This window comes from Oncorhynchus kisutch, linkage group LG8 (genome assembly GCF_002021735.2).
Source record: "Oncorhynchus kisutch isolate 150728-3 linkage group LG8, Okis_V2, whole genome shotgun sequence".
In the NCBI taxonomy this organism is placed as follows: domain Eukaryota; kingdom Metazoa; phylum Chordata; class Actinopteri; order Salmoniformes; family Salmonidae; genus Oncorhynchus; species Oncorhynchus kisutch.
Window position 1 is genome coordinate 2,374,769 of NC_034181.2, and position 27,528 is coordinate 2,402,296.

A 27,528-nucleotide genomic window follows, 5' to 3' on the forward strand; every position below is an offset into this window, starting at 1 on the left:
AAGTACCGATAGGAACCTCGACTGAATAACCTGCTTTCTACTACGTAGCGAGAGGCAAGGACCTGTTTCTATAGAAGAAGCCCATTTTCATTCTGTTTCTTAACTAACTCATCAATATGAACACCATCCAAAGTACATACGCTTAAATCATCAGACTTATTTTTATGCGCTCTAGAGAACACCATAATAGTTAACTAATATCTAGTTCATTATTACCAATTGAAAGAATGATAAATAACAGTAGTGTGTTGCGTCCCAATCACACTAAAAGTATAAAAGAAGACTTTAAGGTGAGGGCTCCTGCAAGCCCCAGTAATATGACTCAGAGAAATATAGCTGTGTATTGCCTCTTCAGCACCTAACTAGCTAGCTGGTCATCAAGATGACTGACTTAAAGATGACTGATTTAAAGATGACTGATTTAAAGATGACTGATTTAAAGATGACTGATTTAAAGGTGACTGATTTAAAGGTGACTGATTTAAAGATGACTGATTTAAAGATGACTGATTTAAAGATGACTGATTTAAAGATGACTGATTTAAAGATGACTGATTTAAAGATGACTGATTTAATTGAACGAATCCTGATTTAACCGAACCCCACAAGCGACTCCCAGGTGCGCCATAAACGTCATCAACGTGGGCAGCAGGCGTGTCCATAGTGTCTCAGTGTAGCTAGCATACCGCAGTCAGTAGCCAGCCAGTGTGTACAGCAGCGCAGGAAGACCACTTTATCATACGGAGGACTTCAGAAAGGCTCCGGGTAATAACGTTGTTACAGCGGTGACTTTTCCTTGTGGCCGTGAAGAACGTGTAAAAAGGCAGCCGGTTTTCACAATGGCGACAGCTGCGGTTTCTGCCAGTGACCCCAATCCCGGAACCGGAGCTGAGTTGGTCCGAGGACAGGCCTTCGATGTCGGGCCCCGGTACCACAATCTGTCGTATATCGGTGAGGGCGCCTACGGAACGGTGTGGTAAGACATATTTTCATACTGGCAGAAATGTTGCCACACACACACACTCTTTCATCACTACTGACGTTAGTCAAACACGTTTGGATACTTTGTAGACTTCAATGGGTAGAATTCCCCTCCGTTTTCACTTCTTTACTGCCACATTGTAACATAGAAAGTAAGTTTATGTTTCTACATGTGTTGCTGTTGATATGGTGCCTGCTAGTGTGCAGTGGGTGAAGACGCTTGTTACAGTGGAAACTTGTTGATCTTGGCTCGACTGTAGGATTGGGCAACTCGGGTCGATTTCCTATTACATAAAAACTCATAACTCAGTGTTTGCTAAATTATTTTATTCCATTTAACAGACTATTTATGTTCATTTCGACAAATCTTCCTCTAACTTTCTATTAGGCCAACATATTTCGGTTTTATCTGCCTGCTCACTAGAATAATTTATCGGAATAACCACCGACGCAAAACGCCTGAATGTCGAATTTGATTCGTGTTTTTATCCGTCATTTTGTCTTAATTTAAAATAGGCCTGAAAACTGTGAATCTATTCAGACTTCCCGGTAGGCTGGTTTCATAACCCAGATCGTAGATCTGCTCTATGTTATAGATCTGTCATTCTCATTAAAAGCCAGTCTAAGAAGCGGTAGATCTGCTCTATGTTAGATCTGTCACTCATTAAAAGCCAGTCTAAGAAGCGGTAGATAATGTTCTATGTTATAGATCTGTCATTCTCATTAAAAGCCAGTCTAAGAAGCGGTAGATCTGCTCTATGTTATAGATCTGTCATTCTCATTAAAAGCCAGTCTAAGAAGCGGTAGATAATGTTCTATGTTATAGATCTGTCATTATCATTAAAAGCCAGTCTAAGAAGAGGTAGATCTGCTCTATGTTATAGATCTGTCATTCTCATTAAAAGCCAGTCACAGATTTGAGTTTGTTTTGTACGCCAAAAATACAATTATTTTGTCTCGTAGAGAATCAGTTTCACAGGTTTAGATTGAACAATGATTCTTTACAACATATATGATTGTTTTGTTACAAACTGAAATTAGGTGAAATATTAGTATTTTAGCAACAAGGAAATTGATTGTTTAAAAATGTAATTATTTATTTATTTTGTTGCATTTTGGAGCATGAAGAGCCGCGACGCCAGTCTGAGTATTAACATGCATTGGGTGTGGTTTTGGAAGCAGAAGGACATTATCTTTCATATCATAGCGTTAGTGTTCCCACACGGCCTGATGCCATGGACGTGTTGTCACAGAAAAATGTTGGGTGGAACTGTTGTGGGGCGGCAGGTAGCCTAGTGGTTAGTGTTGGACTAGTAACCAGCAGGTAGCCTAGTGGTTAGTGTTGGACTAGTAACCAGCAGGTAGCCTAATGGTTAGAGTGTTGGACTAGTAACCAGCAGGTAGCCTAGTGGTTAGAGCGTTGGACTGGTAACCAATAATAATTTGTTCTTAACTGACCTGCCTAGTTAAATAAAGGTGAAATATAAACCGGTTAGCTGTACAGTAAGTGTATTTTGCATCTGTGAAATTACAACCATTTGATGTGAAGGTAGAAGATTTATGTTTCTAGAACTGGACAGCAACTGAGAATTGATTCACGTTTAGCTGGAGTTTAGATGGCTGTTTTGTCTTCCAGAACCCACTTCCCCCTTTAAACAGGTCCTTGGACTACGGAGTAACGTTAGACTCCTTTAGTCCGTTACTGGGCGAACTTCAACAGAGCACTGCAAGCTACATCATGAAGCATCAAACTACTGAGCTGAATAAAGCCACGGGACTTTAAAAGTCTCCATGTGAAGTTAGGTAGGTCGACTTGATCCTGACAGTCATACAATTTGTTCATCTAGTTCTGAGAATAGGCTTTCTGGGTGTATCCAGTCTGCAGACGAATCATAAAGCTGTTCAATAACGTTTCAAAAGGGCAGGAGCGACACTCAACTAGTCTAGTACGGAGCGATCATTACATCATCCCGTACAGAGAATCTTTCTCTCTCAACCCACAGAGATGGTTCATGTTGCCTAGTCGCTAAGTCTCCAGCTCGACACGCAGGCAGTCAGATGTTCACACTCTGTGGTTGTGTGTATTCAGATCAGTGATTTAAATAATGGAAGGTGTCAGTGAATGGGATCCCAGGCGCCGTGAGACCTATCTTTATCCCTAGGCTCAGTTGAGAGTGAAAGGAGGAGTAGAAACGTATCAAATCCCAAATAGCACCCTATTCTCTACATAAAGCTCTATGGGCCCTGGTCAGAAGTAGGGCCCTGCAGGCCCTGGTCAGAAGAAGAGCCCTGCAGGCCCTGGTCAGAAGAGCCCTGCGGGCCCTGGTCAGAAGAGCCCTGCAGGCCCTGGTCAAAAGTAGGGCCCTGGTCAGAAGTAGAGCCCTGCGGGCCCTGCGGGCCCTGGTCAAAAGTACTACCCCTCTGTGGAGCCAGGGAGCAGACTACCCCTCTGTGGAGCCAGGGAGCAGACTACCCCTCTGTGGAGCCAGGGAGCAGACTACCTCTCTGTGGAGCCAGGGAGCAGACTACCTCTCTGTGGAGCCAGGGAGCAGACTACCTCTCTGTGGACACAGGGAGCAGACTACCTCTCTGTGGAGCCAGGGAACAACATGACTCTACTTGGAATACTCTCTTAATTCCCAGCCTGCCCCTCCCAGCCTCCCTCACACACTGAGCAAACACACATCCATCCTTCCTATTCACTCACTCACTCTCCTTTCCCTTTGTCAACACACACACCTACACTTATACACCTACCTACCTACCTACACACACCTGAGGCTGTAGCTGGCTTTACCCTGCCGTGTGCACAGGGACCAGACTGGAGGAGCTTTCTAATCAACATGTTACCATGTTAGATATGTTAGCCATGTCTCCATACAGAGTGCTGCACGATATCCTGTTAAACCCTAAAGGCCCACCATGTTAGATATGTTAGCCATGTCTCCATACAGAGTGCTGCACGATATCCTGTTAAACCCTAAAGGCCCACCATGTTAGATATGTTAGCCATGTCTCTATACAGAGTGCTGCATGATATCCTGTTAAACCCTAAAGGCCCACCATGTTAGATATGTTAGCCATGTCTCCATACAGAGTGCTGCACGATATCCTGTTAAACCCTAAAGGCCCACTATGTATTTAGTTATCACCACCAACTCTGTGTTGTTGTTTGTGTCGCACTGCTTTGCTTTATCTTGGTCAGGTTGCAGTTGTAAATGAGAACTTCTTCTCAACTGGCCTTCCTGAATAAATAAAGGTGAAATAAAATAAATAAACTCTCACGTAACTGCTGGTGCAGCCCATCTGCCACTTGAGAAACTAGGAGGATTTGGCCTGGCAATGCCAGACAGCTCCACTTTATAGCAAGATGAATATGTGATATGACTGAAACCACTACCTACATGTTACCTCAACTACCTCGTACCTCTGCACATTGACTTGGTACTAGGGCTGTTGAGGTGACCGTATTACCGCCACACTGGCGGTCGAGAGTCACGTGACCGTTTCGTCATGGTAACTATGCTTCTCCAAGCTCTGATGTTGCTGATGGTCATTAGTAGTCTACCAAATTGGCTAACTGCCTGGTACTGAGCACTCTATTGTCCCTGTAATCACTCTGACATCAATGCAAATGTAATGGAGGCTATGTAATTGCGTGAGAAAACATACACATGGGTAATGGGAGTGTAGCAAAATGCTTGTGCTTCTAGTTCTGACCGTGCAGTAATATCTAACAAGTAATCTAAACTAACAATTTCACAACTACCTAATACACACAAATCTAAGTACAGAAATTGAATACAAATATAGAATACATTTGCTCTAGCCAACCGTGTGTAGATGGCATACCAGAGTGGGCACGCTCGCTATATACAGTCGTGGACAAAAGTTTGGAGAATGACACAAAGTTTGCTGCTTCAGTGTCTTTAGATATTTTTGTCAGATGTTACTATGGAATAATGAAGTATAATTATAAGCATTTCATAAGTGTCAAAGGCTTTTATTGACAATTACATGAAGTTGATGCAAAGAGGCAATATTTGCAGTGTTGACCCTTCTTTTTCAAGACCTCTGCAATCCTCCCTGGCATGCTGTCAATTAACTTCTGGGCCACATCCTGACTGATGGCAGCCCATTCTTGCATAATCAATGCTTGGAGTTTGTCAGAATTTGTGGGTTTTTGTTTGTCCACCCGCCTCTTGAGGATTGACCACAAATTCTCAATGGGATTAAGGTCTGGGGAGTTTCCTGGCAATGGACCCAAAATATCAATGTTTTGTTCCCCGAGCCACTTAGTTATCACTTTTGCCTTATGACAAGGTGCTCCATCATGCTGGAAAAGGCATTGTTTGTCACCAAACTGTTCCTGGATAGTTGGGAGAAGTTGCTCTCGGAGGATGTGTTGGTATCATTCTTTATTCATGGCTGTGTTCTTAGGCAAAATTATGAGTGTGCCCACTCCCTTGGCTGAGAAGCAACCCCACACATGAATGGTCTCAGGATGCATTACTGTTGGCATGACACAGGACTGATTGTAGCGCTTACCTTGTCTTCTCCGGACAAGCTTTTTTCCTGATGCCCCAAACAATCGGAAAGGGGATTCATCAGAGAAAATGACTTCACCTCAGCAGTCCAATCCCTGTACCTTTTGCAGAATATCAGTCTGTCCCTGATGTTTTTCCTGGAGAGAAGTGGCTTCTTTGCTGCCCTTCTTGGCACCAGGCCATCCTCCAAAAGTCTTCGCCTCACTGTGCGTACAGATGCACTTACACCTGCCTGCTGCCATTCCTGATCAAGCTCTGTACTGGTGGTGCCCCCGATCCCGCAGCTGAATCAACTTTAGGAGACGGTCCTGTGTTAACGAGAGAATCACTTACATGATGTCAGTATTTCCTGGAAGGATATTGACCTCATTCCGTCAGTAGAGTCTATTTTTATATTTTTAAATGCCTTCCTCAACATCTTAATTAAATGTAAATTTCTCTACTATAAGCCGCCTCCAACGTCGTTTTAGAGAACTCGGCAGTACGCTCAACTGGCCTTATGACCGCAGACTGCCTCAGCGAGCAGGCCTTTTTAATCGACCTGGCCCGGGTATCCTGGGAGGATATTGACCTCATCCGTCAGTAGAGGATGGCAGGTTGTTCTTTAAAAAGTGCCTTCCTCACCATCTTAAATAATCATGCCCCATTCAAGAAATGTAGAACCAGGAACAGATATAGTCCTTGGTTCTCTTCAGACCTGACTGCCCTTAACCAACACAAAAACATCCTATGGCGTTCTGCGTTAGCATCGAACAGCCCCCATGATATGCAACTTTTCAGGGAAGCTAGAAACCAATATACACAGTTAGAAAAGCCAAGGCTAGCTTTTTCAAGCAGAAATTTGCTTCCTGCAACACAAACTCAAAAAGGTTCTGGGACACTGTAAAGTCCATGGAGAATAAGAACACCTCCACCCAGCTGCCCACTGCACTGAGGATAGGAAACACTGTCACCACCGACCAAATCCGCTATAATTGAGAATTTCAATAAGCATTTTTTATTTTATTTCATATATATTTTTTGCTTTCCACCGGGCTACCCCTACCCCGGTCAACAGCACTGCAACTCGCCCAAGCCTTCCCCATTTCTCCTTCTCCCAAATCCAGTCAGCTATTGTTCTGAAAGAGCTACAAAATCTGGACCCCCTACAAATCAGCTGGGCTAAATCAAATCAAATCAAATGTATTTATATAGCCCTTTGTACATCAGCTGATATCTCAAAGTGCTGTACAGAAACCCAGCCTAAAACCCCAAACAGCAAGCAATGCAGGTGTAGAAGCACGGTGGCTAGGAAAAACTCCCTAGAAAGGCCAATACCTAGGAAGAAACCTAGAGAGGAACCAGGCTATGTGGGGTGGCCAGTCCTCTTCTGGCTGTGCCGGGTGGAGATTATAACAGAACATGGCCAAGATGTTCAAATGTTCATAAATGACCAGCATGGTCGAATAATAATAAGGCAGAACAGTTGAAACTGGAGCAGCAGCACAGTCAGGTGGAAGTTGAAACTGGAGCAGCAGCATGGCCAGGTGGACTGGGGACAGCAAGGAGTCATCATGTCAGGTAGTCCTGGGGCATGGTCCTAGGGCTCAGGTCAGTTGAAACTGGAACAGCAGCATGGCCAGGTGGACTGGGGACAGCAAGGAGTCATCATGTCAGGTAGTCCTGGGGCATGGTCCTAGGGCTCAGGTCCTCCGAGAGAGAGAAAGAAAGAGAGAAGGAGAGAATTAGAGAACGCACACTTAGATTCACACAGGACACCGAATAGGACAGGAGAAGTACTCCAGATATAACAAACTAACCCCAGCCCCCCGACACATAAACTACTGGCTACGGGCTAGACAATCTGGATCCTTTCTTTCTAAAATTATCTGCCGAAATTGTTGCCACCCCTATTACTAGCCTGTTCAACCTCTCTTTCGTGTCGTTTGAGATTCCCAAAGATTGGAAAGCAGCTGCGGTCATCCCCCTCTTCAAAGGGGGGGATACTCTTGACCCAAACTGCTACAGACCTATATCTATCCTACCCTGCCTTTCTAAGGTCTTCGAAAGCCAAGTCAACAAACAGATTACCGACCATTTCGAATCCCACCATACCTTCTCCGCTATGCAATCTGGTTTCAGAGCTGGTCATGGGTGCACCTCAGACACGCTCAAGGTCCTAAATTATATCTTAACTGCCATCGATAAGCACCCACCTGTAGCACGCGCTCCAGCAGGTATATCTCTCTGGTCACCCCCAAGACCAATTCTTCCTTTGGCTGCCTCTCCTTCCAGTTCTCTGCTGCCAATGACTGGAACGAACTACAAAAATCTCTAAAACTGGAAACACTTATCTCCCTCACTAGCTTTAAGCACCAGCTGTCAGAGCAGCTCACAGATTACTGCACCTGTACATAGCCCATCTATGGGCCAAAATACCAGCAACAGTGTGTGAAACCTTGTGAAGACTTACAGAAAACATTTGACCTCTGTCATTGCCAACATAGGGTATATAACAAAGTATTGAGAAACTTTTGTTGACCAAATACTTATTTTCCACCATAATTTGCAAATAAATTCATTAAAAATCCTACAATGTGATTTTTCTGGATTTTTTTTCTTCTCATTTTGTCTGTCATAGTTGAAGTGTACCTAAGATGAAAATTACAGGCCTCACATCTTTTTAAGTTGGAGAACTTGCACAATGGTGGCTGACTAAATACTTTTTTGCCCCACTGTATATATATATACCTGGTTAAATAAAGGGTTATTTATTAATATATAATATTAAAAAAAAAAATACCTGGTTAAATAAATAAAATAAAAACAGCTTGGAAAATTCCAGAAAATTACGTCCACAAGTCTTGTCCTTGAGAGCAATTTCCAAACACCTGAAGGTACCACGTTCATCTGTATAAACACCATGGGACCACGCAGCCGTCATACCATTCAGGAAGGAGACGTGTTCTGTCTCCTAGAGATGAACGTACTTATGTGCGAAAAGTGCAAATCAATCCCAGAACAACAGCAAAGGACCTTGTGAAGATGCTGGAGGAAACAGGTACAAAAGTATCTATATCCACAGTAAAACAAGTCCTATATCGACATAACCTGAAAGGCCGCTCAGCATGGAAGAAGCCACTGCTCCAAAACCACCATAAAAAAGCCAGACTACAGTTTGCAACTGCACATGGGGACAAAGATCATACTTTTTGGTCTGATGAAACTGTTTGGCCATAATGGCCACCGTTATGTTTGGAGGAAAAAGTGGGATGCTCGCAAGCCGAAGAACACCATCCCAACCGTGAAGCACGGGGTGGCAGCATCATGTTGTGGGGGTGCTTTGCTGCAGGAGGGACTGGTGCACTTCTCAAAATAGATGACATTATGAGAAAGGAAAATTATTTGGATATATTGAAGCAACTTCTCAAGACATCAGTCAGGAAGTTAAAGCTTAGTCGCAAATGGGTCTTCCAAATGGACAATGACCCCAAGCATACTTCCAAAGTTGTGGCAAAATGGCTTAAGGACAACAATGTCAAGGTATTGGAGTGGCCATCACAAAGCCCTGACCTCAATCCTATAGGAAATGTGTGGGCAGAACTGAAAAAGCATGTGCGAGCAAGGAGGCCTACTAACCTGACTCAGTTACACCAGCTCTGTCAGGAGGAATGGGCCAAAATTCACCCAACTTATTGTGGGAAGCTTGTGGAAGGCTACCTGAAATGTTTGAAGTTAAACAATTTAAAGGCAATGCTACCAAATACTAATTGAGTGTATGTGAACTTCTGACCCACTGGGAATGTGATGAAAGAAATAAAAGCTGTAATAAATAATTATCTCTGCTATTATTCTGACATTTAACATTCTTAAAATAGAGTGGTGATCCTAACTGACCTAAGATAGGGAATTTTTTACCAGTATTAAATGTCAGGAATTTTGAAAAACTGAGTTTAAATGTATTTGGCTAAGGTGTATGTAAACTTCTGACTTCAACTGTATATAAATACATGCATGAGCAATAGATGATATAAAATACAGTATATTCATATGAGATGAGTAATGTAAACATTATTACAATTATGCTCTACATGTCTTGTAAAGAGGATATTTTTATTTATTTGAAGAAGTGATCCATTTTTTAAAAGTGGCCAGTGATTTCAAGTCTGTATGCAGCAGCCTCTCTATGTTAGTGATGGCTGTTTAACAGTCTGATGGCCTTGAAATAAACTGTCCTCCTTTCACCATTTAAGTGCATAGAGGACATGTATTTTCCCCTGCTGTTTCGATAGAATGGACCATTATCATGAACCTTTTAAGTCAAACAAATTTCACAAATACATTATTTTGTATATGTAAAGATGAGATTTAAATCAAGAATAGTCTGTTAGCCTATCACTTGTGAATGATGCTCAGCATGACAAACAATGCCTTTTTTGTTGTTGCAACTTGTTCAATTCATAATCGCACACCTCAGGCCTATTTGTTTTCATACGGTTTGTATCACAACTAAAGTGGCCAAATATCTTCTTAAAATGAAGAACATTAATCCTCTTTTACAAGGGGTGTAGATCCTAAATGGGATACATAAGCAGCACGTGAGTTTCAAGTTCGGGGAAGATCATTTTCGCCATAAAACTGCACCTTTATACATGTCGCCGGGGCGGCAGGGTAGCCTAGTGGTTAGAGCGTTGGACTAGTAACCGGAAGGTTGTGAGTTCAAACCCCCGAGCTGACAAGGTACAAATCTGTCGTTCTGCCCCTGAACAGGCAGTTAACGCACTGTTCCCAGGCTGTCATTGAAAATAAGAATGTGTTCTTAACTGACTTGCCTAGTTAAATAAAGGTAAAATAAACATTTTGTGGTCACTTTTGGCTGACAAAAAGTAAATGTGGACAGTTCATCAATATGCTCCTCGGAATTGGAATTTGCGTCCCCGATTTGACTTAACTTATAGCCTGTGAGAAACACCCGGTCATGTGACTGAGAACCGTGTAATTGACTTCGGTTTTCACCCAGTAATAAGGGCAGAACCCGGGGCCGCCAAAAGGCATGTTTTTTAGGGTGCATTACGCCCCCAAAGGGGATGCCGCCGTGAAATTCGAGGCATTATCAAGTGTTTTTCAAATTGTGAATGAGAGACTGATGTAGTGTGTACAGCCTGCGCAAAAAAACCACACAGCAGCGTCAAGCTTTCCTTTTTCATCATTAGTCACATCATACAGCCTTACAATGTATTAAAAATCTAAACACATTGCCCAACATTTTCTTAAGACCCGGCTAAAATATATAATGGATTTATTGTGATGGTGTAGGCTACATTACATGGATTTATTCGACTTTTTGAAAATGTAGATGCGTGGAAGCCAGGAGACGCTGAATGTGTTTTGTTAGTTAACAGTCAATTACCGTGAGACAGTTATTTGCTTGACGATCACCGGCTGATGAAATTTCATGACTGCCATTATTACCTCGTACCCCTGCACATTGACTCGGTACCAGTACTCCTTGTATATAGTCTCATTACTACCTCATACCCCTGCACATGGACTCGGTACCAGTACTCCTTGTATATAGTCTCATTACTACCTCAACTACCTCGTACCCCTGCACATGGACTCGGTACCAGTACTCCTTGTATATAGTCTCATTACTACCTCAACTACCTCGTACCCCTGCACATGGACTCGGTACCAGTACTCCTTGTATATAGTCTCATTACTACCTCAACTACCTCGTACCCCTGCACATGGACTCGGTGCCAGTACTCCTTGTATATAGTCTCATTATTACCTCAACTACCTCGTACCCCTGCACATGGACTCGGTACCAGTACTCCTTGTATATAGTCTCATTACTACCTCAACTACCTCGTACCCCTGCACATGGACTCGGTGCCAGTACTCCTTGTATATAGTCTCATTATTACCTCAACTACCTCGTACCCCTGCACATGGACTCGGTACCAGTACTCCTTGTATATAGTCTCATTACTACCTCAACTACCTCGTACCCCTGCACATGGACTCGGTACCAGTACTCCCTGTATATAGTCTCATTACTACCTCAACTACCTCGTACCCATGTACAATGTTTTTGATACCGGTGCTTCTTGTATATATTGTCTTGTTATTGTTATTTTATTGTTACTATTTCCTTTTTTGCAAATGTTTCTCACTTTTTAACTCTCCATTGTTGGAAAGCGCCTGGAAGTAAGCATTTCACAGTAAAGTCTACACCTGTTGTGTTCAAGCAAATGTGAGAAGTAAAACGTGTTTTGAAATTGAGAGAGAGGGAGGGAGAGGGAAGTAACTGAAATGGTTTTAACTGTGTATGGGGGATGCTACACTGCTAAATCTACTGGTAAGGTTTAGTTCCTCTCTTTATCCCCCTCCACTACATTGCCATGGCAACAGCATGTTGCATAACCTTCCACAGCTGCAATATCTAAGGCCTTGTACACTGTTTCCATGGAAACCCTGCCCCCCCCCATGCTCGCTCAATTCAAAAGTCTTTATTGTCCTGGGAAACATACTTTAGCTGGGTTTTTTTTCTCTCTTGCTTTGTCAATCACACAAATTAACAGTTAACAACAACGAAAGAGAGAAATGTCATTGAATGTGCTTAACAAAGTCACAAGGTGCATGGCCTCACTCTGTGTGCAATAACAGTGTTTAAACAACATTTTTGAATGACGACCTCCTCTCTAGCCCGCGCATACAATTATCTGTCCCTCAGTCGAGCAGTCAATTGACCTTTCAGCAGGACAATGACCTAAAACATCAGAACCAAATCTACACTCAGAATGTTCCTGAGTGGCCGAGTTAGATTTTTCCAAGTACATTTAAGTCAAAACTATGGCAAGACCTGACCTGGTTATCTAGCGATGATCAACAATGAATTTGACAGAGCTTGAAGAATTCTGGAAAGAATAATGGGCAGATGTTGGACAATCCAGATGTGGAAAGATCTTCAGTCTTGTTCACACTGCAGGCCTTAATTATGGAGTGAGATCCCTGACAAAAGGTTGAACGTACATATCGTTAGGCTCGTAAGAAAAGCTGTACGTATCGTTAGGATCGTATAATAATGACCAGTAGTATCTACCAGGAATAATGACCAGTAGTATCTACCAGGAATAATGACCGGTAGTATCTACCAGGAATCATGACCGGTAGTATCTACCAGGAATCATGACCGGTAGTATCTACCAGGAATCATGACCGGTAGTATCTACCAGGAATCATGACCGGTAGTATCTACCAGGAATCATGACCGGTAGTATCTACCAGGAATCATGACCGGTAGTATCTACCAGGAATCATGACCGGTAGTATCTACCAGGAATCATGACCGGTAGTATCTACCAGGAATCATGACCGGTAGTATCTACCAGGAATCATGACCGGTAGTATCTACCAGGAATCATGACCGGTAGTATCTACCAGGAATCATGACCGGTAGTATCTACCAGGAATCATGACCGGTAGTATCTACCAGGAATCATGACCGGTAGTATCTACCAGGAATCATGACCGGTAGTATCTACCAGGAATCATGACCGGTAGTATCTACCAGGAATCATGACTCATGACCGGTAGTATCTACCAGGAATCATGACTCATGACCAGTAGTATCTACCAGGAATCATGACCGGTAGTATCTACCAGGAATAATGAATCATGACCGGTAGTATCTACCAGGAATAATGAATCATGACCAGTAGTATCTACCAGGAATCATGACCAGTAGTATCTACCAGGAATCATGACCAGTAGTATCTACCAGGAATAATGAATCATAACCGGTAGTATCTACCAGGAATCGTGACCGGTAGTATCTACCAGGAATCGTGACCGGTAGTATCTACCAGGAATCGTGACCGGTAGTATCTACCAGGAATCGTGACCGGTGGTGTCGACCGGGAATCGTTAACATCACCAAACATCTAGTATTCTATGATCTATGTATGACCACTGAAGTCTTTTCCACTCAAAATATTTTTGTCGTTGTTGAATATTTGTATATTTATTTCATCACTCAATCTTGCCAAAGCATATTCTGTAGCAGGGTTTTATATCAATGTAAAATAATTTGACATGATTTTATATGAATCTGGTCATGAACATATGGCCTTTTGAAATGAACCAGGGAGAGGTTAAACAGAGACTGTCTGACATAAGCTTATTATCACACATTGCAATAACACTGTTGCCGTGGTCTTAGGTAGTCTCCGTATAGGCTATTCCCTCCATCGTGACAGTTGAAGAGCTTGTGATCTCCATGCAGCACCACACGCCTTCGGAAAAGCACCCCTCAGCCTCCGATGTCCTTCTGGAGGCCTGCAGCCAGACAGTCGTTATATAATGTAGGACTATATGCATACTAGCCAAGTGAAGTGCAGGGCATCGTTCCGACACGTTTGAACATCTGAATTCATCCTTCATTCAGTTCAGTGTGTTATCAAATTGTATTAGTCACAAGCGCCGAATACAACAGGTGTAGTAGACCTTAACAGTGAAATGCTGAATACAACAGGTGTAGTAGACCTCACAGTGAAATGCTGAATACAACAGGTGTAGTAGACCTCACAGTGAAATACTGAATACAACAGGTGTAGTAGACCTCACAGTGAAATACTGAATACAACAGGTGTAGTAGACCTTAACAGTGAAATACTGAATACAACAGGTGTAGTAGACCTCACAGTGAAATGCTGAATACAACAGGTGTAGTAGACCTCACAGTGAAATGCTGAATACAACAGGTGTAGTAGACCTCACTGTGAAATGCTGAATACAACAGGTGTAGTAGACCTCACTGTGAAATGCTGAATACAACAGGTGTAGTAGACCTCACAGTGAAATGCTGAATACAACAGGTGTAGTAGACCTCACAGTGAAATGCTGAATACAACAGGTGTAGTAGACCTCACAGTGAAATGCTGAATACAACAGGTGTAGTAGACCTCACAGTGAAATGCTGAACACAACAGGTGTAGTAGACCTCACTGTGAAATGCTGAATACAACAGGTGTAGTAGACCTCACTGTGAAATGCTGAATACAACAGGTGTAGTAGACCTCACTGTGAAATGCTGAATACAACAGGTGTAGTAGACCTCACTGTGAAATGCTGAATACAACAGGTGTAGTAGACCTCACAGTGAAATGCTGAATACAACAGGTGTAGTAGACCTCACAGTGAAATGCTGAATACAACAGGTGTAGTAGACCTCACAGTGAAATGCTGAATACAACAGGTGTAGTAGACCTCACAGTGAAATGCTGAATACAACAGGTGTAGTAGACCTCACAGTGAAATGCTGACTTATGAGCCCCTTAACCAAAATGCAGTTTCATTCAGTCATTTGTCTGCGTTGCAATAGGAATTCAATCTGAGAATAGAATACTCTTATCCATTTGTTTATTGAAATCCATGTGTGTTCTTTATCACTTGAATTCATTGTTTCATTTTTAGGTTTTTCCAAATACAAAATAGGCCTTCAACATGTAGGCTTTCGCAATTTAGGCGATAATTTTGGGTACTGGTGTCTTGTGGAATAATTGTTGAACTCTTATTTGTGTTCTGTAACTGTTTTTATTACAGGGCTCACAGGCCTCTAACTAAATGTTAAACAGAATAGTTGATGAAGCACATGCAGTGGCGGATAGGGAAAGCAAATCTGGCAATATAAACAGGCTGCAGATGGTCTTGACCATTTGGGACCCCTTGGCTATAACCTGTCCTCAGTTAAATAGCTAAGGACTTCATCAATATTTTGTTTTGTCTCATTTATTGATATGGATATAGCCTCTGCGTAATGGGGTTGTGTAACGCAAATGGTTTTAACAAGCCTCCATACAGAGTGGAATTCACTAATACAACAGTCAAAATGCCTAATATACAGTCCATGCTCCCAAATACTGGAACAAGTGTGATTCATTTGGTGACATGATCACCACAGTAGCCCCATGCGGCTATATATAAATTATGCAATTATATGGTAACAGCATGGCATATTTACATAGTGGAATCGGCCTAAATGATTATTTTGTAGCTCAGGTGGTAATTGTAGCCTCTTCTGTGTCTTCTATCGTTCTCACACAAGTCATTTGCTGAAGGCCCAAGCCTTTACTACGCCATCTACTGGTGTAATGTTGTTATTGAATGCAGTTCTAAAACCAGCTCTCGACTTATTTTGGAAATGAAACCGGAAGCTGCGAAGCAACTCTAACTTCTGGGCCAGAGTGGGTTGATCGACTAGCTAACTTCTGTTCATGTCCTTTACAGATGCCACATTACTGACAAAAGTTTGCGTACGCATAACAAAAGATCTGAAACCGGAGATGTAAAGTAAGAATTGAAGGTGTAAAAATGTTCATTTATAGTCTTTATAATAGTTTTTACTGGCGGTTTACAGATCTAATTTAATGTTAACGTTTCATGTTTCACGCATGTGTTTTAACATACTGTAGCGACCCGCACAGACAGCTGTGTGTTATGTGTTAGGTTAGTAGGTGGTTGTGTTGTACTTACCAGTACCCAGTGTTCACGGGGTCCGACATGCCAATCAACCTGCTATCTGCCAATCACGGGAATGCCTGGAATGTTCTGATGCCGGGCATCCTGGTGGTTGGCGGAGTGGCGTGGAGGGGGCGGGGCATTGGAAGTTAAGGTTCATCCTTTGTTCTCTCTCTTACGTCTGGGCTTCACAAGAGAAGGTCCCGGTTGGTTTGTGAGGTATCTTTAGTTTATTTGGCGTGAGCTAAGGCCAAACAGTAGCCGGTGTTAAGTTGGGTTAATAAACCGTCAATTCATTAACTCAATCCTCTGTCTCGACAATTGTTCCTTTATGATCTCGTCAGGTCATTATAATACTTTACGTGTGGATTTTCTTACGATCCTAACGATACGCACGTTCAACCTTTTTGGCAGCTATCTCGCTCCACACTTAATGATCTAATCAGTTTTCGACGATTGACTGTTCAAACAGCAAGTTCTAAGTGACCACACAGCTGTAATTTGCTGTCAAGGCTACACTAGTTGTCATAGTAACAACAGGTGTGTGTGTGCGGTGGTGTAGGCTGATTGGTGGTGGTGCTTACAAAGGTGACAACAATGGCTGCCGTGGACGTTTCCCAGTTGCTCTGACTGATCAAAATCACGGTCTAATAAGACTTAAAGCCTCAAAGAATTGATCAACTTTCAGCTAGGTAACCACACCAGTCAACTACTAGCTAGGTAGCCACACCAGTCAACTACTAGCTATAGGTAGCCACACCATTCAACTACTAGCTATAGGTAGCCACACCATTCAACTACTAGCTAGGTAGCCACACCAGTCAACTACTAGCTATAGGTAGCCACACCAGTCAACTACTAGCGCTAGGTAGCCACACCATTCAACTACTAGCTAGGTAGCCACACCAGTCAACTACTAGCTATAGGTAGCCACACCAGTCAACTACTAGCTATAGGTAGCCACACCAGTCAACTACTAGCTATAGGTAACCACACCAGTCAACTACTAGCTATAGGTAACCACACCAGTCAACTACTAGCTATAGGTAACCACACCAGTCAACTACTAGCTATAGGTAACCACACCAGTCAACTACTAGCTATAGGTAACCACACCAGTCAACTACTAGCTATAGGTGATATAGCCCAGTGTTACATGGTGATATAGCCCAGTGTGAGTCACCAGGTTTTTTTTAACGAGGCATGAGAAGACTATTGATTTGTTTTTCAATTAGGGTGTGCAGGGTGAATACGTGGTCTGTTGTACTGTAATTTGGTGAAAAGCCATTTTGTGATTTGCTAGTACATTAATTTCAATGAGTAAATGTAGAAATCTGCTGTTAATTATTTTGCAGAGGATTTCCCCAAGGTTACGGTTGACGCATATCCCACAGTAGTTGTTTGTCTCCACTTTTGTGGATTGGGGGGATTCAGTCCTTCGTTCCAAATATTGGGGAAGATTCCACAGCTGAGGATGATGTTAAAAAGTATAGCCAATTGGAATTCATATTTTATCATTTAATTTAGGATACCATCAACACCACAGGCCTTTTTGTGTTGGAGGGTTTGTATTTTGTCCTGTAGTTCATTCAATGTAATTGACGAATCCAGTGGGTTCTCAAGTCTATTTTTAAAATATATTTTTATCTAATTGGTAGTTAGTCTTGTCCCATCACCGCAAACTCCCATACGGACTCGGGAGAGGCATGCGTCCTCGGAACCACGACCCTACCAAGCTGGTCTGCTTCGTGACACACTGCTTGCTTAACCCGGAAGCCAGCCGCACCAATTTGTTGGAGGAAACACCGTACAACTGCCGTGTCAGCGTGCATTTGCCCGCCACAGGAGTCGCAAGAGCGCGATGGGACACGGACATCCCACCCTGACAAACACTCCCCTAACCCGGACGACACAGGGCCAATTGTGCATCACCTCATGAATCTCCCGGTCGCGGCCGGCTGCAACACAAGAGCCTTACACCACTGAGTCACTCAGAGGCCCAGAGTTCTGGTAGTCTTTAATAGTTGATTCTAAGATTTGTATTTGATGTGTGTTTTTGCTATTCGTTCTTTGTAACAGAGACAAAAAGATTGGAGAAGTGGTTTATCCAGAACCTCTGTTTTGGATAGATACGTATTTGTGTTTAGTGTGTTCCAATTTTCTCAAAAGTGGTTAGATTCAGTGGATTTTTAAAAATTACATTCAGCTGATTCTCTCTCACTCAGACTCTAACCTGCTCCCTCTACCCCCCCCTCCAGCTCTGCGTATTGCCGTGACAACAAGGTCCGCGTGGCGATTAAGAAGATCAGTCCGTTTGAACACCAGACATACTGCCAGAGGACTCTGAGAGAGATTAAGATCCTGCTGCGCTTCAAACATGAAAACATCATCAGCATCAACGACATCATCCTCACGCCCTCCATCCATCAGATGAAGGATGTGTATCCTTTACCTGATGATGTCAGTAAACCTGTTCCTCGCCACACACACAGGGAGACATGTACACACACTCTTCTCTCTCACACATACCCCACAGGAATACTGTACCTCACATTCATCAGGACAGTATCATAATGATTTCCAGACATTTGTTAGTAATGTTGTCAGACCTTACTCAGTTTCATCACAGGAATGTTGTCCTAACGTTGATGCCCGGCAACGTCCAGCCAATCAGAGAATGTTAGAGGGACAGTGGTTAGGTTTCAAGTCCTCCATATACACTGAGCGTACAGAACATTAGGAACACCTGCTCTCTCCATGACAGACTGTCCAGGTGAAAACTATGATCGCTTATTGATCTCACTTGTTAAGTCAACTTCAATCAGTGTAGATGAAAGTGAGGAGACAGGTTTAAAGAAGGACTTTTAAGCCTTGAGACAATTGAAACATGGATTATGTATGTGCCATTCAGAGGGTGAATGGGCAAGACAAAAGATTGAAGTGCCTTTGAACAGGGTATGGTTAGAAGGTACCAGGCGCACCGGTTTGTGTCAAGAACTGCAACTCTGCTGGGTTTTTCACGTTCAACAGTTTCCCATGTGTATAAGGAATGGTCCACCACCCAAAGGACATCCAGACAACTTGACACAACTGTGGGAAGCATTGGAGTCAACATGGGCCAGCATCCCTGTGGAACGCTTTCGACACCTTGTTGACTCCATGTCCAGATGAATTGAGGCTGTTCTAAAGGCAAAGGGGGCGTGCTAATATTTTGTGCATCAGGCTAACACAACACTATAAAATACTGAAGTTCACTACCGGTCAAAAGATTTAGAACACCTACTTATTCAAGGGTTTTTATTTTATTTTTTACTATTTTCTACATTGTAGAATAATAGTGAAGACATCAAAACTATGAAATGACACATAAAGAATCATGTAGTAACCAAAAAAGTGTCAAACAAATCAGAATATATTTGATTCAAATAGCCACCCTTTGCCTTGATGACATTCTTGAAGGAGTTCCCACATATGCTGAGCACTTGCTGGCTGCTTTTCCTTCACTCTGCGGTCCAACTCATCTCAATTTAGTTGGGGAATTGTGGAGGCCAGGTCATCTGATGCAGCAGTCCATCACTCTCCTTCTTGGTCAAATAGCCCTTACACAGCCTGGAGGTGTGTTGGGTCATTGTCCTGTTGAAAAACAAATGATAGTCCCAATAAGCCCAAACCAGATGGGATGGCGTATCGCTGCAGAATGCTGTGGGAGCCATGCCGGGTTAAGTGTGGCTTGAATTCTAAATTAATCAGTGTCACCAGCAAAGCACCCCCACACCATCACACCTCCTCCTCCATTCTTCACGGTGGGAACCACACATGCGGAGATCATCTGTTCACCCACAGACTCCAGACCTAATGACAAATTTCCACCGGTCTAATGTCCATTGCTCGTGTTTCTTGGCCCAAGCAAGTCTCTTCTTATTGGTGTCCTTTAGTAGTGGTTTCTTTGCAGCAATTCGACCATGAAGGCCTGGTTCATACAGTCTCCTCTGAACATTTGATGTTGAGATGTCTGTTACTTGAACTCTGAAGCATTTATTTGGGCTGCAATTTCTAAGGCTGGTAACTCTAACTTATCATCTGCAGCAGAGGTAACTCTGGGTCTTCCATTCCTGTGGTGGTCCTCGTGAGAGACAGGTAACTCTAATGAACTTATCCTCTGCAGCAGAGGGAACTCTGGGTCTTCCTTTCCTGTGGTGGTCCTCATGAGAGCCCGTTTCATCATAGCGCTTGATGGTTTTTGCGAAATAAACTTTCAAAGTTCTTGACATTTTCCGGATTGACTGACCTTCATGTCTTTAAGTAATGATGACTGACCTTCATGTCTTAAAGTAAAGATGGACTGTCGTTTCTCTTTGCTTATTTGAGCTGTTCTTGCCATAATATGGACTTTATTTTCGAGTTCCTGTGGGGTACTTTATTAGCGATACGCCATCCCATCTGGTTTGGTCTTTTACCAAATAGGGCTATCTTCTGTATACCAACCCTACCTTGTCACAACACAACTGATTGACTCAAACGCATTAAGAAGAAAATAAATTCCACAAGTTAACTTTTAAGAAAGTACACCTGTTAAATGAAATGCATTCCAGGTGACAACCTCATGAAGCTGGTTGAGAGAATGTCAAGTGTGCAAAGCTGTCATTAAGGCAAAGGGTAGCTACTTTAAAGAATCTCAAATATAAAATATATTTAGATTTGTTTAACACTTTTCTTGGTTACTACATGATTCCATATGTGTTATTTCACAGTTGTAATGTCTTCACTATTATTCTACAATGTAGAATATTGTATAATTCAAGAAAGAACACCAACTCATCCAAGGGTTTAAAACATTCTCTTTTTTTAATCTATGCAGTTGAAGTCGACCGTTTACATACATCTTATCGGTTGTGTTGGGGTTAAGTTGTTGTCCCGATCTAGTAGATTCCTTAACCCCTTGTCTCCTAGCTACATAGTGCAAGACCTGATGGAGACAGACCTGTATAAGCTGCTGAAGACCCAGCGCCTGAGCAACGATCACATCTGTTACTTCCTGTACCAGATCCTGAGAGGCCTGAAGTACATCCATTCTGCCAACGTCCTGCACCGTGATCTCAAACCCTCCAACCTGCTGCTCAATACCACCTGTGATCTAAAGGTACAGAACCCTGACCCCTGACCCTAACGCCCTGCACCGCGTCCTCAAACCCTCCAACCTGCTGCTCAATACCACCTGAGATCTACAGTTACAGGCCCCTGACCCCTGACCCTAACGTCCTGCGCAGAGACTGTCCCCTCTAATTGAAGCCGTGGAAATTCAAGGCTGATCACGGTACTGCAGAATACGGTATACCCTGTTATAGTTGGTGGGGGAAACGGCATACGGTATACCCTGTTATAGTTGGTGGGGAAGTCAATCGTGGTACCAATAATGGCTTTTAATACACCAGATGTATATCATGGAACAGCTGATTTTAAAATCCCACAAAGAACCAGTTGGTCTGATTATTGCTCTCTCCCCCTCGCTCCTGCTCTCTCCCCCTCGCTCCTGCTCTCTCCCCCTCGCTCCTGCTCTCTCCCCCTCGCTCCTGCTCTCTCCCCCTCGCTCCTGCTCTCTACCCCCCCTCCTGCTGCTCTCTCCCCCTCGCTCCTGCTCTCTCCCCCTCGCTCCTGCTCTCTCCCCCCCTCCTGCTGCTCTCTCCCCCCCTCCTGCTGCTCTCTCCCCCCTCCTGCTGCTCTCTCCCCCCTCGCTCCTGCTGCTCTCTCCCCCCTCGCTCCTGCTGCTCTCTCCCCCCCTCCTGCTGCTCTCTCTCCCCCTCCTGCTGCTCTCTCCCCCCTCCTGCTGCTCTCTCCCCCCTCCTGCTGCTCTCTCCCCCCTCCTGCTGCTCTCCCCCCTCCTGCTGCTCTTTCCTCCTCCTGCTGCTCTCTCTCCCTCCTGCTCTCTCTCCCTCCTCCTGCTGCTCTCTCTCCCTCCTCCTGCTGCTCTCTCCCCCTCGCTCCTGCTGCTCTCTCCCCCTCGCTCCTACTGCTCTCTCCCCCTCGCTCCTGCTGCTCTCTCCCCCCTCCTGCTGCTCTCTCTCCCCCCTCCTGCTGCTCTCTCCCCCCTCCTGCTGCTCTCTCCCCCCTCCTGCTCTCTCTCCCTCCTCCTGCTGCTCTCTCTCTCCCTCCTCCTGCTGCTCTCTCTTTCCCTCCTCCTGCTGCTCTCTCCCCCTGCTGCTCTCTCCTCCTGCTGCTCTCTCCTCCTGCTGCTCTCTCTTCCCCACCTCCTGCTGCTCTCTCTCTCCCTCCTCCTGCTGCTCTCTCTCTCCCTCCTCCTGCTGCTCTCTCTCCCTCCTCCTGCTGCTCTCTCTTCCCCTCCTCCTGCTGCTCTCTCTTTCCCTCCTCCTGCTGCTCTCTCTTTCCCTCCTCCTGCTGCTCTCTCTTTCCCTCCTCCTGCTGCTCTCTCTTTCCCTCCTCCTGCTGCTCTCTCTTTCCCTCCCCTCCTGCTGCTCTCTCTTTCCCTCCTCCTGCTGCTCTCTCTTTCCCTCCTCCTGCTGCTCTCTCTTTCCCTCCTCCTGCTGCTCTCTCTTCCCCACCTCCTGCTGCTCTCTCTCCCTCCTGCTGCTCTCTCTCTCTCTCCCTCCTCCTGCTGCTCTCTCTTTCCCTCCTCCTGCTGCTCTCTCTCTCCCTCCTCCTGCTGCTCTCTCTCTCCCTCCTCCTGCTGCTCTCTCTCCCCCCTCCTGCTGCTCTCTCTCTCCCTCCTCCTGCTGCTCTCTCTCTCCCTCCTCCTGCTGCTCTCTCTCTCCCTCCTCCTGCTGCTCTCTCTTTCCCTCCTCCTGCTGCTCTCTCTTTCCCTCCTCCTGCTGCTCTCTCTCTCCCACCTCCTGCTGCTCTCTCCCTCCTCCTGCTGCTCTCTCCCCCCTCCTGCTCTCGTCACTAACATCCTCCTCTTCCCTCAGATCTGTGACTTCGGTCTGGCGCGTGTGGCTGACCCAGACCACGACCACACAGGCTTCCTGACGGAGTATGTAGCTACTCGCTGGTACCGGGCGCCTGAGATCATGCTCAACTCCAAGGTTAGCGCCACCTGGTGGTCAGACAGATAAATGCAATATCTCAATGCACCACACCTTTCCATGCCCAGGTAAACCGGTGACCCAGGGACTGCGATCATATGTTAGTAAAAAAATATATATCACATCACATCAGGTGAAAGTAGAAGTATTCAACATGTAAAATTAATACAATTGTTGGACAGTTTCATTATGTTGACCTTCCCACAGTTTATTGGAAGAGGAAGTGTAAACTCTAACATACCTTTCTAGCTAATAGGCTATCTTGTTGGCGTGGACAAAATGTTGCTGTTTTAAAGCGTGCATGCTAACTGTACCTGTAGACTTCCACTCATTGCGCTAATGCTAGTTAGGTGGTTTCCATGAACCCGACGCAAACTTCTTTCATACTGGACAGAGACATTTGATTTATTTAACCTTTTTATTTTATCAGGGAGTTACGAATTACAGGAATTAAACACATCAAAATAAATACAAAGAAAGAAAAAGTCATAAACACATTCAGCGTTCTGAGTTGACCTAGAGACACCACAACATCACATTCATCAGTAATAAGGTCCTCATTCAGCGTTGACCTAGAGACACCACAACATCACATTCATCAGTAATAAGGTCCTCATTCAGCGTTGACCTAGAGACACCACAACATCACATTCATCAGTAATAAGGTCCTCATTCAGCGTTCTGAGTTGACCTAGAGACACCACAACATCACATTCATCAGTAATAAGGTCCTCATTCAGCTCTCTGAGTTGACCTAGAGACACCACAACATCACATTCATCAGTAATAAGGTCCTCATTCAGCGTTGACCTAGAGACACCACAACATCACATTCATCAGTAATAAGGTCCTCATTCAGCGTTCTGAGTTGACCTAGAGACACCACAACATCACATTCATCAGTAATAAGGTCCTCATTCAGCGTTGACCTAGAGACACCACAACATCACATTCATCAGTAATAAGGTCCTCATTCAGCGTTCTGAGTTGACCTAGAGACACCACAACATCACATTCATCAGTAATAAGGTCCTCATTCAGCGTTCTGAGTTGACCTAGAGACATCACATTCATCAGTAATAAGGTCCTCATTCAGCGTTCTGAGTTGACCTAGAGACACCACAACATCACATTCATCAGTAATAAGGTCCTCATTCAGCGTTCTGAGTTGACCTAGAGACACCACAACATCACATTCATCAGTAATAAGGTCCTCATTCAGCGTTCTGAGTTGACCTAGAGACACCACAACATCACATTCATCAGTAATAAGGTCCTCATTCAGCGTTCTGAGTTGACCTAGAGACACCACAACATCACATTCATCAGTAATAAGGTCCTCATTCAGCGTTCTGAGTTGACCTAGAGACACCACAACATCACATTCATCAGTAATAAGGTCCTCATTCAGCGTTCTGAGTTGACCTAGAGACACCACAACATCACATTCATCAGTAATAAGGTCCTCATTCAGCGTTCTGAGTTGACCTAGAGACACCACAACATCACATTCATCAGTAATAAGGTCCTCATTCAGCGTTCTGAGTTGACCTAGAGACACCACAACATCACATTCATCAGTAATAAGGTCCTCATTCAGCGTTCTGAGTTGACCTAGAGACACCACAACATCACATTCATCAGTAATAAGGTCCTCATTCAGCGTTCTGAGTTGACCTAGAGACACCACAACATCACATTCATCAGTAATAAGGTCCTCATTCAGCGTTCTGAGTTGACCTAGAGACACCACAACATCACATTCATCAGTAATAAGGTCCTCATTCAGCGTTCTGAGTTGACCTAGAGACACCACAACATCACATTCATCAGTAATAAGGTCCTCATTCAGCGTTCTGAGTTGACCTAGAGACACCACAACATCACATTCATCAGTAATAAGGTCCTCATTCAGCGTTCTGAGTTGACCTAGAGACACCACAACATCACATTCATCAGTAATAAGGTCCTCATTCAGCGTTCTGAGTTGACCTAGAGACACCACAACATCACATTCATCAGTAATAAGGTCCTCATTCAGCGTTCTGAGTTGACCTAGAGACACCACAACATCACATTCATCAGTAATAAGGTCCTCATTCAGCGTTCTGAGTTGACCTAGAGACACCACAACATCACATTCATCAGTAATAAGGTCCTCATTCAGCATTCTGAGTTGACCTAGAGACACCACAACATCACATTCATCAGTAATAAGGTCCTCATTCAGCGTTCTGAGTTGACCTAGAGACACCACAACATCACATTCATCAGTAATAAGGTCCTCATTCAGCGTTGACCTAGAGACACCACAACATCACATTCATCAGTAATAAGGTCCTCATTCAGCGTTCTGAGTTGACCTAGAGACACCACAACATCACATTCATCAGTAATAAGGTCCTCATTCAGCGTTCTGAGTTGACCTAGAGACACCACAACATCACATTCATCAGTAATAAGGTCCTCATTCAGCGTTCTGAGTTGACCTAGAGACACCACAACATCACATTCATCAGTAATAAGGTCCTCATTCAGCGTTCTGAGTTGACCTAGAGACACCACAACATCACATTCATCAGTAATAAGGTCCTCATTCAGCGTTGACCTAGAGACACCACAACATCACATTCATCAGTAATAAGGTCCTCATTCAGCGTTCTGAGTTGACCTAGAGACACCACAACATCACATTCATCAGTAATAAGGTCCTCATTCAGCGTTCTGAGTTGACCTAGAGACACCACAACATCACATTCATCAGTAATAAGGTCCTCATTCAGCGTTGACCTAGAGACACCACAACATCACATTCATCAGTAATAAGGTCCTCATTCAGCGTTCTGAGTTGACCTAGAGACACCACAACATCACATTCATCAGTAATAGGTCCTCATTCAGCGTTCTGAGTTGACCTAGAGACACCACAACATCACATTCATCAGTAATAAGGTCCTCATTCAGCGTTGACCTAGAGACACCACAACATCACATTCATCAGTAATAAGGTCCTCATTCAGCGTTCTGAGTTGACCTAGAGACACCACAACATCACATTCATCAGTAATAAGGTCCTCATTCAGCGTTGACCTAGAGACACCACAACATCACATTCATCAGTAATAAGGTCCTCATTCAGCGTTCTGAGTTGACCTAGAGACACCACAGCATCACATTCATCAGTAATAAGGTCCTCATTCAGCGTTCTGAGTTGACCTAGAGACACCACAACATCACATTCATCAGTAATAAGGTCCTCATTCAGCGTTCTGAGTTGACCTAGAGACACCACAACATCACATTCATCAGTAATAAGGTCCTCATTCAGCTCTCTGAGTTGACCTAGAGACACCACAACATCACATTCATCAGTAATAAGGTCCTCATTCAGCGTTCTGAGTTGACCTAGAGACACCACAACATCACATTCATCAGTAATAAGGTCCTCATTCAGCGTTGACCTAGAGACACCACAACATCACATTCATCAGTAATAAGGTCCTCATTCAGCGTTCTGAGTTGACCTAGAGACACCACAACATCACATTCATCAGTAATAAGGTCCTCATTCAGCGTTCTGAGTTGACCTAGAGACACCACAACATCACATTCATCAGTAATAAGGTCCTCATTCAGCGTTGACCTAGAGACACCACAGCATCACATTCATCAGTAATAAGGTCCTCATTCAGCGTTCTGAGTTGACCTAGAGACACCACAACATCACATTCATCAGTAATAAGGTCCTCATTCAGCGTTGACCTAGAGACACCACAACATCACATTCATCAGTAATAAGGTCCTCATTCAGCGTTGACCTAGAGACACCACAACATCACATTCATCAGTAATAAGGTCCTCATTCAGCGTTGACCTAGAGACACCACAACATCACATTCATCAGTAATAAGGTCCTCATTCAGCGTTCTGAGTTGACCTAGAGACACCACAACATCACATTCATCAGTAATAAGGTCCTCATTCAGCGTTCTGAGTTGACCTAGAGACACCACAACATCACATTCATCAGTAATAAGGTCCTCATTCAGCGTTCTGAGTTGACCTAGAGACACCACAACATCACATTCATCAGTAATAAGGTCCTCATTCAGCGTTCTGAGTTGACCTAGAGACACCACAACATCACATTCATCAGTAATAAGGTCCTCATTCAGCTCTCTGAGTTGACCTAGAGACACCACAACATCACATTCATCAGTAATAAGGTCCTCATTCAGCGTTCTGAGTTGACCTAGAGACACCACAACATCACATTCATCAGTAATAAGGTCCTCATTCAGCGTTCTGAGTTGACCTAGAGACACCACAACATCACATTCATCAGTAATAAGGTCCTCATTCAGCCTTCTGAGTTGACCTAGAGACACCACAACATCACATTCATCAGTAATAAGGTCCTCATTCAGCGTTCTGAGTTGACCTAGAGACACCACAACATC

At 43.9% G+C, this 27,528-nt stretch overlaps 1 protein-coding gene across 7 annotated transcripts in view; it reads left to right on the forward strand.

Annotated features, from left to right (window-relative positions):
* Positions 1 to 670: 670 nt before the first annotated feature.
* Positions 671 to 27,528, forward strand: part of LOC109882760 (mitogen-activated protein kinase 1) — a 102,588-nt gene continuing 75,730 nt past the window's right edge. For 6 of the 7 annotated variants that reach the window (XR_004210720.1, XR_004210719.1, XR_004210718.1 and 3 more), the window contains exons 1-4: positions 673 to 976; positions 18,290 to 18,472; positions 20,982 to 21,171; positions 22,952 to 23,068. Coding sequence is in view for 4 of the 7 variants with exons in the window: in XM_031829539.1 (XP_031685399.1) it covers positions 840 to 976; positions 18,290 to 18,472; positions 20,982 to 21,171; positions 22,952 to 23,068 (627 nt within the window). In the remaining 3 variants the exon portion in view is untranslated. Of the gene's footprint in view, positions 977 to 18,289; positions 18,473 to 20,981; positions 21,172 to 22,951; positions 23,069 to 27,528 lie in introns of all 7 variants that reach the window. The other variant, XM_031829542.1, reaches the window with a different exon arrangement.